Source organism: Phyllostomus hastatus, unplaced genomic scaffold (genome assembly GCF_019186645.2).
Source record: "Phyllostomus hastatus isolate PE091 unplaced genomic scaffold, TTU_PhHast_1.1 phas_contig_210, whole genome shotgun sequence".
NCBI classification, from domain to species: domain Eukaryota; kingdom Metazoa; phylum Chordata; class Mammalia; order Chiroptera; family Phyllostomidae; genus Phyllostomus; species Phyllostomus hastatus.
In genome coordinates this window covers 10,917,320-10,933,097 of record NW_025333737.1, presented here as the reverse complement: position 1 = coordinate 10,933,097, position 15,778 = coordinate 10,917,320, and the positions used below count along the sequence as shown (strand labels likewise).

Here is a 15,778-nt window from a genome sequence, read left to right as displayed (position 1 = left end):
AATGGGAACAGAGTACCAGGGTACAGACAGCTTAGATTTACGTTAGTCAACAAGTGTTTTGGGTGACGCGCAGGAAGCCTAAACTACGCTAAACGCTTAGAGATTGAATTGCTGGATTAAGAATCATGTTACAAGGGCTAAATCAGTAGTAGCAGGACGGGCTGAGCCGAGTTACTTTCTGTACCTCAGTTTCTCCACCAGTGTTTAATCTGCTGTGGGCCAGGTGCCCGTATGTGTGTTAGCTCATTACTTCACTACTCACCTACTAAGTGGGTGGGTGTTGTTTTTCTGCCTTCTGCAGGTGAGGAAACCAAAGGTCAGGGAGGTTGAGTAATTTTCTTTGAGGTCATGGAGCTTGTTAATAGCAGGGTGGGGACTACAAACTTAGATCGGGGCTCCCCAGAGCCACTCAGCCTACTTACCTCTTCCTATCCTCTGCCCTGAGGGCACTTTCACTTCTCCCCACAGACCCTGAAACGCCAGTGGTCGGGTCTCCTCCTCCACCACCATTTTTATTGTCCAACGGCTGTGTTTTGAGTTTATTGGGGGAACGGGTGCTTGAAAACACAATGACTGGACTTCATAATGATTTTTTTGTGTGTGAAAAAGATACCATGTTATGCAATCCTGTGAAGTAGTTGAATTTGATACTTTTAGCAGGTTGGCAGATGTGAGTGATTTCTGTAACTTCATAGTTTCTTGTAATCTTTGGCTCCTACCTACAAGGAGTTGTAGGTAAAAGTGAGTTTGGGAAATGGAATCTGACGATTGCCGGGAGGCAGTGGGGGAAACAGGGATTGGAAGAGGGAGGCACTGGAGAGGAACAATTAGAGCAATGATTTCACTCGGGCCAATGGGGTTGGGGGAGCATTGGCGGACCGGAGAGGTGGCAGTTAAGAAAGGCATAACAGCAGTGAGCAGCAAGCGAGGGACAGGGATCCCCGGCAGGGAGGCAGGCTGGGGAGACTTGCTGAAGAAGAAACAGGGCTGCGTCCAGGGAAATGCAGACCTGCCAGACGATTGAGGTCAGCTGGCAGACAGGGCCCTTTCAAGCCGAACTTGAGAGACTGCCTCTGGAACTTGGTGGAACCAGGACCCTGTGACTCAGGGGGAGGATGAAGGAAGGCAGTCAGTCAGCCTAGGACTAAAACAGGGAGATGAACTCACCTCAAGGGTCTTGCAGCGAACCTCCGGCTTGTCTTGCGTTGCTTGTCGATAAGCCCAGGACTGCCTGCCCCACCATAAAATCAAGCAGTTGGCTCAGTTATGTAGCTCTGTAGGGAAATATTCTCAGGGCATTTTTTTTCTAAACTCACAATGTAGTCCTCTAAGCACTGAGGCCTCATTCAACCTTGTTTTTCTCGAGACTCGAAAAGGCGCTCTCTTTTTTTTCTTGCCACTTAAAGGCAATCAAACTTTTTATTGAAGAAACGTGACCATCTTGATGGTCTGCAGTGCACAGAGAGCTTGTGAGAGGTTGCTAAGGTGCGCGCCTTCCTGTGCCAGCCGCCCTGGGTGCCTCTGGGGTCTCCTGTTGCCGTCCCGCAGCTTTGCAGCTGTTGAGACACCATCCTGGGCCCACTCGCAGTGGCAGCCACTGCCACTGAAGGCCCTTTCCATTCTCCATTGCGTTTTTCTTTGGCTCTTTCCCCCAGCCACATCTCCACTCTTGGGCCCTGTGGCTTCCTTCTTCAGCCATCCTCACGGAACCAGAGGCTCCTTCTTTCCAGCCAGTGAACAGACTGTGTGCAGGCTGGATGTCCTCTTGGTGTTCGGCCCCATTTTGGCTCTTTGCAGTCTTGCTCAGAGCATTTGTTTTCATTGTTGGCAGGGGATGGGGGGTTGGAGGGTGCTTTCTTCCCCACCAAGCCCCCCCTGCCATGCCTCCTCCCTTTTTTTTTCTTTGCTTCTCATTTCTGCTGCCCTGGGGGTTCATGGATTTTTCACATGGTGAGTTTGCTACAAGAAAGGCTTCCTCGAGACTGAGGTGCCAGTAGGCGCTGCGGGGCTGGCTGCCTGTAGCTGTTGCAGGCCCTCAGCTGTGCACGCAGTGCCAAGGCCTAGGGCAAAGGTCAGCACTCCCAGCTTACAGGCTTTGAAAAGGACTTCACCCATCCTTTGATGACAGTGGCAAAAGTTATAAGGGAGCCAGTTTCTCTCCTTCTCTTAGTTTAAGAGCATGCATTTTGCTGCCTGAGTTCAAATCCTGGCTCTTCCTTTAATAAGCATTAGGTAAATTCCTTAACATCTTTGTTTCTTAATCTGTAAAAGAGGTATAATACTGGTATCCAGGACATAAGGCTGATGTGAAGATTCTGGTGTATAATTTATATATAAAAATATCAAATATGAAATAGCACTATATGTATTTATATTTTATTATATTATATTGCATTATACTTATATCATATTTTATAATATATTATTATAATATACAACATACATGCTATCATATAATAACACACATAAGATATGGTATATGAAGTATACATATATAGGTAATATATGTAAAGCTTTTAAGACAGAACTGGTATATAGCAAGCAGGTAATACGTAAGAATTTACTACTACTATTTTTTGCTTTTGTGGAAGGGTTTTTTTTTTTGAGGGGGAATACATTTTTGTTTTTGACTTATAAGCAAGGCTGATTATTTTTCCTCAGACTCAACTGAGTGGTTGGTTGTCATTTCTATCTTTATGGTAACGAGACAGTAGTTTGCAAGTAGTAGGCACTGAGTGAGTATGTGTAGCTTGATTTAAATCTGAAGCACATTAAGCACACCTGGTTGACTCTTGCGGCAGAAGCAGTAGTAGCATTTGGAAAGGTTAGTCTCCAGGTTGCCTGGCCAGGAGGTAAGCAGGCAGCCCACCTGCCCGAATCCTTGGACCTGCAGATGGCACACTTGTTCCCACTACTTTTCTGCTCTGTCCCAAGACTCTTGGGTTTGGGATGAACATTCAGAGGCCAGGCTGTGATCCAACCTTCATCCATGCTTTGCCTCTGCAACATTCTGGAGTTGGGGGTAGGGGCTCAAACCCTGTTTCACATTTGGGATAATGAGTATTTTTTCCTTGAGACATTTTTCTTTTTTAAGAGCTGCATTTCATGATAAAGTTGAGCTAGGAAGTAAGGCTAGTTTTTTAAATTAAAAAAACACATCTTCTGTGCTAGAAAAACCTAAGTAAGACCCTGTCCTCATAGTAGTTACAGTGTAGAAGTGCAGTTTTGTAAACACACATATACATTAAAGTAGACTAGGAACACTAGGGTAGGAAGTATTTTTGGTACTTGTAGATACAAAAGCAAGGGGATTCTATTTAACCTTTATGATGGGCAAGGGTGAATCTTGAAAATGTTTATGGAAAAGATTTTATTTGAGCTAATCCAGAATGTGGAGTAGGTTTGCATGAGTCAGACGGGACAGGAAGCATATTCGAGACAGAAAACAACATGAGTAAGGTCGCAGAACCTCAAAGCATCCCGGTGGTATGAGAATTACAAGAATCCGCCGCGGCTGAAATGAAGTAAGCGTGAAGGAGAACAATGAGAATTCACAATAGCGAATGGTCAGGGGTTATCAGTGGCATGCTGGAGCTGGCTTGTGTCTGGCTCATGAGAGAGAGAGCCATTTATTAAATAGCCAGTAGTTTTGCAAGCTTGTTGTTAAACTGTTGATTGCTTAAAATTGACAGTGGTAAGAATATTTATACCACCAGATCAGCAAACGCTATACATCAGGGCTTTGTTTTTTTGCTCCCCAGAGTTGCTTTACCAGCAGTCTACAGGTTGTGATGCCCTTGTATGCCTTTCTGATAATTACTCTTTAGGGTCTCTCCCTGTAGGCTGGCGGAGCCAGTGCAGACTGATTGGCAGGGAAGCAATATGATCAAGTTTGTCATTTAAAGAGACGTCTCTGTGTCTTTGGTCCTGGCCCTGAGGAAATAGACCCAGAAAGGGAGATACTGCGGAGCATTTTGAGACTAGCATTTGAGGGGGACCAAACGAAACAGGATTGGATGGAAGAGTTGAATGGTGAAGCTGCTGTAAGACTGGTCCCACAGGGGAGCTTTGGAGCTGAATGGTTCCCACCCAGAGGCACAGGGGTCAGACCTCTGTATACCTGCAGTCACAGGGTGGGGGGGGGAGGGAGGGGGAAGGCTGTCCCTGTGGAGGGGTACCTAACCATGGTGAAGTGGCTCACTTCAACTGAGGGCACTCTCTGGAGAAGGCTCAGCAAGTAGGGGAGAGAGTTCCTCGGGCCTAGAGGCTATTCTGGGTGTTGCACCCCGTCATCCACGCCACTCTGGGGGCAGTCTGGGGATCTATGGGCTCCACGGGAGGTGGGAGGCAAGGAGAATGGTTGGGAGAGTGTTACAGAAGTCCAGATTCAGATGATGAAGGCCCAAGGTGAAGCAGCAGCCACGGGGTTGGAGGAGGTAGGGATGGGCAAGTGGGAAGGTAGGAGCTATGGCACTGGTTCTTCCAACGCAGTGCTTCTTAACTCAGGGTGGGGGCTGCCCCTGAAAGTCAGGAAACATTTTTGATCATCATAACTTGGGGGGGGGTGTCATGTGTCTGTGTGTGTGCTACTGGCATCTCATGGATACATGTCAGAGATGCTGCCAAACATCTTATAATGCCGCCAGCCCCACAAATAAATAAATCTTAGGCCCCAAATATCAGTAACATCAAAGTTGATCTGATACTAGGAGTAAAGGAAATGTGTGAGGCCTTCTTTCTCTGTTTCTGCCCTGGGACTCTGGGAATTGAGTGCATGATTCAGCACCAGATGGTTAGAGTGGAGACAGTACTTGGCTGATAGGCAGAGAAGAGAAGAACTCTCATGAGCAAATACGTACGTACCCCATTGTCTCCAATGCCCTACCTGGCTCCTATGAAAATTTTAATTCTAGGTAGTGATAGAGTCTCATGACTTTCCCTTCTGTCTCCTTTCCAACAGATTAAAGTAAATTAGACCTAAATTAGACCTTCATCCTGTATTTAAAACCACAGAGGTGAAAGCAAAAAATAATAAGGTGGCTCTTAGAATAACGTTTGTTTTTTTGCTGACAGAGTAAAAGTCTGACAGAGAAATGAACTTCGGAGATAGTTTTAAAAGGCACTGCTTAGGTTTTAGCCAAGTAGTAAAGCAAAGAAGATTAAATGCAGAAAATTAAATTTAATTCAGCAAAACCAGAAGTTGATTAGGGCAGTTTGAACTTAGGCTGTGGACAAGCCGTATATAAAATATCTTGTTTTGCTTCTTAACATGAGCCTATTCCATTATAGCAAGTTGATGAGGCCTGGGTTTTTATTTTATTATTTTATTTTTTTGCTGAAAGCTGGTTATTGCACAGTGATGGCCTCAGCATCAGGCTCTGAGTGTCCTGGTCAGAGCCGAGGAGTGAACCCAGCAGGCTGGAGCAGAGTGAGTCCTGGAGACACTGCGGGTTTGTCAGGAGCACAAGGTCAGATGGATGGCCAGGAGGGGCACTGGTCGGGGCAGAGTACAGGGAGGCATATTAATTCCTGGGGCTAGAATACTGGATTACAGACCAGAGCAGTAGTCTAAAGCTTTGTATAAAGGCCCAGATAGTAAAAATTTTAGCTTTCGTGGGCCATACTGTCTCGTTTGCACCTCTGTGGGTACAGTGTGAAAGCGGGCAGATACCATGCAGATGAACCAGTGTGCTGCATTCCAGTGGAAGGTGACTTAACCAAACAGGTGGCAGGCCCTATCTGGCCCATGGGCAGGAGTTTGCTGACCCCTGGACTAAGGTCTTCAGAAGCTGGGTGCACTGAAAAATTATTTTGATGTGCTGTTTAAGGAAGTGTTGCTCATGAAGACATGGGTAAGATTTATGACTAAGGATGCCAAAGACATTCATTTTCTTTCCTTCATTTTGGTCTCTCTGTCCTGGTCATCTCTCTCCTTTACACACACACACACACACACACACACATTTGATTAATAAGTGATTTCCTGTTATTTTTACAAGTGTTGAATATGTAGGGTTGAGAACCACCTTGGGTCAGTGGTCCTCACCCTAAGTGTCTGATAGAATTACCTGGGAGAGGGAACTTTTGGACATCCCAGTGCCCAGGGTGCATTTGGAGCAATGAATCTGAACTCTAGGGATAGGGCCAGACATCATTCTGTTTCAGCGCTCCCTGGGGACTCCACTGTGCAGCCAAGGTTAAGAACCACTACCTTGGATTTAAAGGATTAAAAAAAAATGTCCTGAAATAAAAAAGGAAATTTAACCTGTGTAGGTAACTGTTTATGGCTCTCGGCTTACAACTATGAAAAGAAGATTCTTCAGGTTCTAAAGGGCTGTATGCAGACAACACTTCCCAGTGACACATTTGCAACTCTTTGTTGTGGTTTGATAGAGGCAATAAAAGAACTATCAGGAAGCTATTGTGACTTGGCTGATGTCTGTATTTCTAGCCAGAAGGGCTTTTTCCATCAGCGAGTTCGGTGACAGCCTTTGAGCACGGTGAAAGCTTCCAGGTTCCAGCGATTAAGTCATTATCCACAGAAGCCAGTCTCACCAGAGTAAGTGATCAGGACAGATGCTCTGACGGCGTCCAGAGGGAATAACCTTCAAACATCGTCATGGGCATGTGCATATTTGATGATGTTTCTTAAAGACAACCTAATTGACCGACCTCAGAATGATTTTCTCATTTGTTTAATGCAGGGAGATGTAGGGCAATTCAAAAGGAAAGATTCAAGGAACTTTTCTAAAGGTATGTTGAAATATTTTGAAACTGTGGATAGGGGGATAGTAATGTTTTGTGGGTAGGGACATTTTTAAGGGATCCAAAAGCATTTTGTTCACAAACAAAGTTTTGGTCATTTTACAAATGAAAGATTCTAACTTTGTAACACTGGAATTGCTCAAGCATGTCATATTCAAGGCTGAATCTGGAAGACTTAGTGCTTTCTTTCCTAAGCAAGAGCTAGGAGAATCCGGACTTTTGGGGAAGAGTTTTCGGGCCAGGAGCAAATGGTGTAATGACTACTTCAGCTTCTCAGGTTCCGTTCTCCTAGAGATGTGAGAGTTGTTTTGTTTATGGAGAGGTGATGGAAAGTCAGCGGGATTTTATCCACGGTTAGTAACTGAAGACCCAACAAAAGTGGTTGCAACAACAAGGGTTTGTTACCCCCTCCGTGAAGATACCTGGAGATGCCTCAGTGCTCCGGGGCTGGCTACTTCAATAACTGAGCCATGGCCTGGCTTTGGCTGGTATCTGATTGGATTTCTGATTCCCTTGACTTTTTCTCCCTGGCCATATGACAACATCCAAGGGCAGCAAGACAAGGGGCATTTCTCCGCTGGGTCTTATTATTTTCATCAGGAAGGGAAAGCTTCCAGGAGCTCCCAGCAGACTTCCTCTCAGGTTTCAAACCTGGAGCCAAACGCTGTGCAGCTTGTTCGCCCTTAAGCCCATGAAGGGGTTACTAGAGTTGGCATAAACTAGGGGTTAGCACACTTCCGGAAAAATCTCATTGCGAGTATTTTGGGCTTTGTGGGCCACATGTGTTCTCTGGTCCATATTCTTCCCTTTCTCTTCTTAACCCTGTGAAAATGTAAAAACCACTGTAAGATCAAAGGGTGTGTGCCAGGCATTAGCTAACCAATTATGTTTCATTTTCTGGGACTGGTGGGGGGGTCCACCATTGCCACCCATTTTGTGAACAATACAGTGATTTTGTTGGCGCATTGAGTGGGCAGCCAACTGTGTTTGCCTCAGTATGTAATTTGTAAAATTGTGATGATTATTAAATGAGATAACTAAGCAAAGCAAATAATCTAGTTCTGGACACATCAAAGGCCCTCAACAAATAGGAGTTACTTATGTTATTGTTGTTTTATTCTTTCTTGGTATGCCTGTGTCATCACTGGGGAATTTTGTCATCTAAACTCCCCTTTTGGATATGCCTGGAATTCTGATTAGATCACAATAGAACATTATTTCATGACTCTTAGTTGGTTCAGTTTTCCTCTATCGGGGGGGAGTATGGCTTCTAAATTCCCTGTCTTGTCCATTTAGACAAACTTTAAAGTAATTTGGCAATGGGCAATTTGATGAAGAAAAATTGGGTTATGAATTCTGAGGAACTCTTTAGTCACCCTTTCATTGGAGTGGAATTATCATTCTCACTGTGTTAGGTTAGACTGTGTAACACCCTGCCCCCCAAATCTTGGTGGCTTAACACAGGAAAATGGTATTCCTTGCTTATGCTACAAGTCCCAAATGACTCAGCAGGGAACCCTACCCCACTGAGTGACTCAGTGACCCAGCCTAATTGAGACTCTACCGTCATGGAGTTGCAACTTTGGGATCGCATGACCTAGGAAAGAAGGAGATTGGAGAACAGCTCTTGAGCTTCTCGTGGCCTCAGCCTGCAAGTGACATATTTCACTGTCCGGCACTGATCACGTGGGTTAGTCCAACTGCAAGGAGGGCTAGGAAATATGGGGAACAAAGGGAACATTGAGTATTCCTATCACTTCCGCTGTCCCACGACTTTATTCGTATTCTTCAGAACATAAATGATAGGAGTGAAAGGTCTGTCATCCTTGGGTCACTACAATATGAAAATTCAGTAGGATTGGTCATTGCAATGTCTAAAGCACTTTCTTTTACTTTTTGAATTCTGCTCTAACTCAGTGAGTTTCAACTGGGAGAGTTGTTACTCCCTGGAGTATATCAAGTGACCTCTAAGGACATACTTGGTCACAAAGGGGTGGGGGTTGCTACCAGCATGTAGTGGGGAGAGGTCAGATATGCTACTAAACATTATGCAGTGCGTAGGACAGCCACAGACTACAGAAAATTATCAAGGCCCAGAAGAATCATATGCAAATTCAAGTTTGAAAAGTGCTGCTCTAGGCTGGTCTCAGATTATGGCCCTATGACTACAGATAACACGTTTCCCCCCGGAATACCAGGGCTCCTTCTAAAAAAGTTACAACTAACTTCCTTCTTCCCTCCCTGCCTCCCTCCCTCTCCTACCTTTTTCCTTTTTTCAAAAAATGCATATGCACAGGACCTGCCCTAATGGGGGGGGAGGGGCAGGGTAGGGCCACAGCCAGTTAAACAAATACCCCAGGGCATTTATATGACCCGGAAGTTTAAGAACCATATCCCAGTACAAATCTTTACAGTTGTTTCGGATTTCCTCCAAAACTTTGGACTTTGGAGGCTCACCCTCACAATTAGTGTCAACTCTGTTGAGTTTTTTGTTGAGTTGATAGTATGTCACTCTCTTGCTGTCCCCAGATCTCTACCTGGCTTTCACCCTGTCCTTGGAATACACTTTTATGAGGCATTGAAGAATGCACAGTGTTACGGAGATTCAGAAAAAGAAAAAGGGCTTTTTGTTTACATCTGGTGCCTTTCTAGTAACAGCCCCGCATTCCCCACACGCGCCCCTCCACCCCAGAGTGGCCGCGGTGTCTGCATTCTGCACCTTCTCCGTGCGCACTGTCTCTCCGTGGCAGCTGTCTGGCTTCTCTCTTCACTTTGCCACCAAATCTCTTCTTCCAAAAGTCGCCAGGGACTTCCTTATTTTCATTTCCAGCGACCTTTTTGAGTATTTTAAAGCAAACCTCTTAGAGGTTGGCAACCTTATAAAAAATCATGTGTTACCGTTCTAACCTGCCTTGCTGGTGGGCACAGTTGAGCACCACTGTCAGCCTCAAAGCCAGGAGAAATTGGACCTTACTCTCCCTTTCCTTGCCAACCCCCAGGGTAGGAAAGTAGTCAGTCACTGAAGGTTTTTATACTTAAAAACATGTTTTATAAATTTAGGTTTACTGCAATTTTGTTTTGTAAATTAAGCTAGTTATTTTAATTCCAAATTCATTTCATTAACAAATGTCTTCTGATAAATAATTGCTTGTATGATTCTTGTGATGTGTGTTGTTTTGTAGTTGATTCTGACTAGACTTTTCCCTTGTTTTATAGAATGCACCATGTTCAGAGTAGCTAAGTCATTATCTTCCCTTTGAGAACCTATGAACTAAGTCTTTAACACTCAGTGGAAGGAGAAGTACTGAAATTGAAAGGAAATAGAATAAGAATGCACCAAATTCAGGGCATCCTTGCCCCCCCAAACCTCCCTCCCTTCCTTTCCTTTCCTTTCCTTCCTTCCCTCCCTCCCTCCCTCCCTCCCTCCCTCCCTCCCTCCCTTCCTCCTATTAATCCTCCTGCCTTTCTTTCCCTTTCTTCCTTTTCTCTCTCTCTCTCTTTTTTTTTTTAACATACTCAGCAAACACATTCCAGACAGTACATTAGGCTCTGGGGATGGAGCAATGAAACAAACTTGTCCCTTGCCTTTAAGATGCTAAGGGTTTAGCACTGGATGGTACTGTCATCGAATAAAACAATTTGCTAAACATATAGGGGAGGTGAGGGTCCAGTGGGCCTGAGAGGGAGTGATGATGATGGGGTGAGTGGGAAGCAAGTAGAGACTCGATCTTGAAAGGTGAGCATGTGTCCTCTTGAAGTGTTAGAAGGGTGGAGACAGAGGCCTTTGGCAGTGGCCTGAGCAGATCCAGGACAGGGAGGTAATAGTTTACCTGGTGCAGCCATGGTGTCCTGAGTGGGTATTGACTGAGGAGGCCAGGGAGGGAGGGGGGCACAAGTCTGGACTTTAACATAGAGAGCAGCATGGCCATGCATTGGTGTCAGCCCAGAGGACTGTGGCTTGGAGAAGTATGCATTCCTGAAAGATGGGAGGCCAGAAAGAAGACCAGTGCAGAGTCTAGCTGAGACCGGATAGACCAGGGTTTGGTATTGAGAAGTTGCTCGGGGCCGTAGCAACCTTGACAACACACAGGTGAGAGGCGCAGGGAGAGAAAGAGCTAAAAGACAGAATCTTAGGTTGTGTTGACTCTCGATGGGGAGGGTGAAGAAAGAGTTGCTTAGAGAAGTATGAGGAAAACCTATGTGGTGCAGGTTTAAAATGCTCACTACCCTTTCCAACTAGTTGTAAGAAAGCCCTTTTTGTGTTGAAATAGCTCACATCCCCTTATTCCTTCATCTCCAGGAGTAACTCAGAGCAAATCTGCTTCCCTTGTCACGCAGCAGTTCTTGAAGTGATTGCAAGATAGCTGCCGTGGTTTCCCTTGACCTTTTCCTCTCTGGGGCACCCCCCCCTACCCCCGTGGTCTCCCCAGTCTGTGTGGGACATGGTTTCCGATCCCTTACCTGCACTGCTGGCCTGGCCGGGAGCATGTGGTTGCCATGGAATGGAAAGAATAAGGGAAACGTCCTCCCATTGTCTCCATTCCTTCCTCCTTCCGCAGACATTTCTTTCTTCCAAATTTTATAGCCTGACTCTGCGTGAGTTGTTGGGTCAGTGAACCCGAGGGGTGGAAGAGACAGCTCGGAGGCCGCTGAATAGCCTCGCTTTGTCTAGAAGCATGTTTTTCTGACTGTTTATGGTGCCTGACAGGCTCGTTTTTGTTCTAGGGAGAGCTGGTTTGAGAACGCAGGCTGCTGAGAAAGCTGTAGGGCTCCACTTCGCTCTGGGGTGACCTCCAAGGCCCTCCCAGAGAGCTGCCATTTAGCATCCCAGAGGCACCCCTTGCCCAGTGGAGGTCATCTGAGGCCTCTGCATCCTCGCCCCAAGTCTAACACTGATAGCGAGGGGAGGAGAAACTGTCACCAACTTCACCAGCTTAATAGTAGTCAGGAGGGAGCCCCAGGCAGCGAGATTCCTTTTTAATCATCAATCACATTACAAAAAAAAAACAAAAAAATTCAACAACAGCTGTGTACCACTTTTCATAACTTTTCCTCCATGGTTGGCAGTCAGATTGCTTTCTTTTGCAGAAAACACGATGTCAGTTTTAGTCAGAATTTATGTGTAAAAACTTGAAAGGAGGCAATTTGGAAAGGAAAGTGAAATTAGTGAGGTTTTCAGTTTGCATTTGGAATGAATCAACCACATTTGGGATTGTAATGTGCAAACATAATGCTGAATTTTCCTTCTCAGGCCTGCCTGCTTTCTCTCATACCCCTGGGATGTAGAATCCTTTCCAGGCAGGCTCTGATTACAGCAAGGGGACCCCAGCAAGAGAGGACCTGAGGACCTCGGCCTCACATAGCAGGGAGCAGGCTAGAGTCTCCTCTAACCTGGGTGAGGACTCTGGCCAGACGGTTGGTGCAGCAAGTACATTCCAGGAAGGAAGAAATGCTTGGCTGGTCTCAGTGGGTTCCAGAACATGCAGCCCTTCCGTAAAACGACTGGAGAACAGCATGTGCTATTGAGGCCGCTGCATTGATGTGGAGCCCTCCACTTTTCTCCCTTGAGGATTATGGCAAAGTGGCTTCTTCGAGTGAATTCCAGAGCAGCAGTCAAAAGAACTTTAGGTTCAAGTCCCAGTTCTATGCATTATTAGTCTGATGGTCTTGGGTAAAGTGCTCGTCTGTGTAAAGTTTGTGATCACCCCGAATGAACTTGGCCTTCTTTCTGTCTGTGTGCCATGGATGTTTTGCCCTGCATTTGCTCACAGAAACAGGTAATACTTGGTGCATGGATTTAAAGGATTACTCACAGGACCAACAGGACCTGCAACAGTCTCCGTTTCCTCATCTGCAAAGGGTAAGATGACTTCCTCTTACTGAGCGCCTCGCTCCAGCTGTGAAGATGTATGATTTGCTTATGTTGTGAGTTAAATTGGTGTTTGGTGGGCAGGTATAGGAGACTCCCTATTGGAATATTGTGTATCTATAAAACTATATTCAGAGTTTTAAATAATCAGATTAACAAGTGGACTTTTGATACACCATTTGTTTGTGGAGTTTGATCATCCACGGAATCTGTTAAAAGTAATACTAACAAAGCAGAACAGTGTATCCTAATATTTACATGGATTATAATATGAGTCAGTGATGGCTCATGAACTGGTCATCTTACTGGATCCCTTTCCATCCTTCTGGTCAGTGCTTTACGTGAAGCTGGCTATTACTCAGCCAATTATTTCTTTCTGCCTGAATACCAGCTAGGGATACAGTCAGCAGGGATAAAGCAGTCTTAATAAGGCAAAGAATATGGGATTAAGTAAAGGAAGAGTTGCCATGTATGATAAACATATATAAGAAGAGACTAGAAAAGGTTGGAATTTGTGTTTGAATACTTCTCAGGGAGAAATCCTGAAGTGGTGCTGTGTCTGCCACTCAAACCTATCTCTTTGATCTGCTCTGTAAGCATCGTAGGCACTTGGTGCTCATGGGCTGGTGTTTGTTAGGAAGTGGTCCATCTGTAGCCGGGAAGGTTTAAGATGATCAGGGGGGAAGAGGGGGGAGGAAAGGGGGTTGCATTGAGCTCAGAAATGCCATTGTGGTGAGCTTCCTTTCATTGTGTATTGATTGATTCTTCTAGAGGAAGGTTCTGGACTGAGTCCCCTTCCATTTGCATTACTGCTAGGTTGATGATTAAACAGTGGTTTTAGACTTGGATGGTTTTTGATGAGACACCAGGGAACATCCTGAAAATACTGTACTGTATAATGTTAATATGCACAAATTTGGACTGGAGATAACCATAACTCTCAAATCACGAGTGACTGTCTACCCCTGTTTCTTTACCTGGATGATGCCTCAACATCACTCTAGTCAACCCAAATCCATCCCTTCCCATCTGCCTTGTCTGCCTCTCTTGTGTTTTTCTCCTCAGTTGGAACCTGCCCTTTCTCGTAGGTTATAATTCAGTGCTCCTCCTCTCCATCTTTACTATTACTGATCAAGCCCAGGCTCCTCTCTTCTCTCATTTGGAACTTTGCAGCAATCTCTCACTCAGTTTTCCTGCCTCCCGTCTTGTCCCCCACCTTAATCCACTCTCTCTGCCATTAGAATGACTAAAGAAGTAATTTAGCGACCATTTATGAGCCAATCCATTCTCTTTTCAGGGCTGGGTGTAACCCAGGGAACTAATCACTGTTTCTGCTCTCACTTATTTTCTAGTGCTGAAGACCAACAAAGCCAGGTACACAAGCAAATAAATAACATGTTTATAAACTATATCAAGAGGAAACAATTTGGGATGGAGGATAAAAGGGTGGGCATCTTTGCATATTGTAGATGAACAAGGCTCTCCTTGACGATGATATTTAAGCTAGAGATCCAAAGGATGAGAAGGAACCAGAATGGAAAGAAGTGGGGACATAAACGTTCCAGACAGAAAAGACAGTTCGTGCAGACTCTGAGTTGTGGAAAAGCTTGGTGGGCTCTCTGAAAACTAGGAGAGAACGATTAGTGCACAGAGCCATCGGAGGAGAGAGATGGAAGATGGGATCAAAGAAATGGGCAGGACCATATTACCCAGGACCGTGCAGGCTGTGTAGTAAGGAGTACATTTTACTCCAAGTTCCATGGGAAGCCATTAAGGAAGTCCAAGCCCAGAAGCAGGTTTATCCAATTTACATTTCACGATCACTCTTGCTTTGTAGAGCGTGTGTCAAAGGAGGACGAAAGAGCAAGTGTGGAGGCCAGGGCAGAGGTTGTTGTGGAAGTCCAAGTAAGAGGTGATGTTGGTGTAGACTTGATGTTAGCAAGAGAGATGGAGAGAGTCGGGCAGATTTAGTATAACTTTTGGAGATAAAATCAATGGGAACTCCTATCGGATAGGACATGGGAACAAAAGAACAGGAGGAAATTAAGGATGGAGGTTTTGAACGGCTGGATGGAGGGGGGTCATCTATTGAAAGGAAGAAGATTTTTACCCTCCTCCACTTTTAAGGACTCATATGATTGGATTGGGCCCACCCAAACAATCCAAGCAATCTCCTCATCTCAAGGTTTTAACCTTAAACATATCTCCAAAGTTCCTTTGGTTACGTAAGGTCACATTTTCACAGGTTCTGTGGGTTAGGATGTGGATGTCTTTGGAGGGTGGATGTTATTCAGCCTGCCACAGAGTTAAATGAGAAAAGTACTCACAGATGTAGTTGGTGACCTTGGTAAAAGCTCTTTTCAGGAGTGTGAGGGCAAAGGAGAGCTATCTCTTGGTGGGCTGGGCAATGAAAGGAGAAGTCAGGATGGAGGCACAACCTCGCACATGGACAGCTCTTTAAAGAACTGGGATTAAGACTGGAGGGAGATGTCGAGTGAAGTGAAGTGTGTTTTATGGCAGATACAAGAGCTTAGTAGTTTAACGGTAGGAGTAAATCACACAAGAGTAACACGCTGTGGGGAGTATCAGCAGGGAGGGGATACCAGAAGCCTTGGAGTCCTTACTAAGACAAGAGTGGCGGGACCCCGATGGGAGGGGCAAGCCTACATTCATAGAGAAAAGAAGAAGATGGCTGCTTGTGACCTGTGATGGGAGACGGGTAAGACTCTCTCTCACGCCTTCCATTTCTTCAGTGAAGTGTGAAGCAGGGTCATCGTCTAAAACAGAGCTGTGGTCGTACCAATTTGTTGCTTCTTACTCTTCAATGGCTCTACCTGCCTACCTCTGTTTTCCTTTTCTGGCACTGTCTGCCTACAATTTTTGCACTGTACTCTCACATGTTCCTAAGAAACTCCTGGAGATAGCACACCCCTCTGCTTTTGACTTTGTGTTTGCCTGCTGCCTTTACTGGAATGCCTGGCCTCTCCTAACTTTGTCTCTCACCCCTCCCACACCCACCTCCAGTGTGCGCTTTTCCTAGAACTAGCCTTGAGGTACAGCCTCCCCCAGGTTGGTTAGCGGCTCAAGTTCTCTCAGGACTCCCTGTTTACACTTCTGTAAGTCCTGATAGAATTATTTGTTGTG

The 15,778-nt window shown here is 45.3% G+C and overlaps 1 protein-coding gene across 5 annotated transcripts in view; it reads left to right on the top strand.

The window, feature by feature from the left end:
- The window catches only part of MAP2K6 (mitogen-activated protein kinase kinase 6), a 105,083-nt gene that overhangs the window by 24,639 nt on the left and 64,666 nt on the right, over nucleotides 1–15,778 (top strand). For 3 of the 5 annotated variants that reach the window (XM_045836687.1, XM_045836688.1, XM_045836686.1), the window contains exon 1: nucleotides 6,684–6,753. The exons of 1 other annotated variant lie outside the window; for it this stretch is intronic. In XM_045836687.1, the coding sequence (XP_045692643.1) occupies nucleotides 6,699–6,753 (55 nt within the window). In that variant the 5' untranslated portion in view covers nucleotides 6,684–6,698. Of the gene's footprint in view, nucleotides 1–6,683; nucleotides 6,754–12,272; nucleotides 12,626–15,778 lie in introns of those variants that run through there. One more of the 5 variants, XM_045836691.1, reaches the window with a different exon arrangement.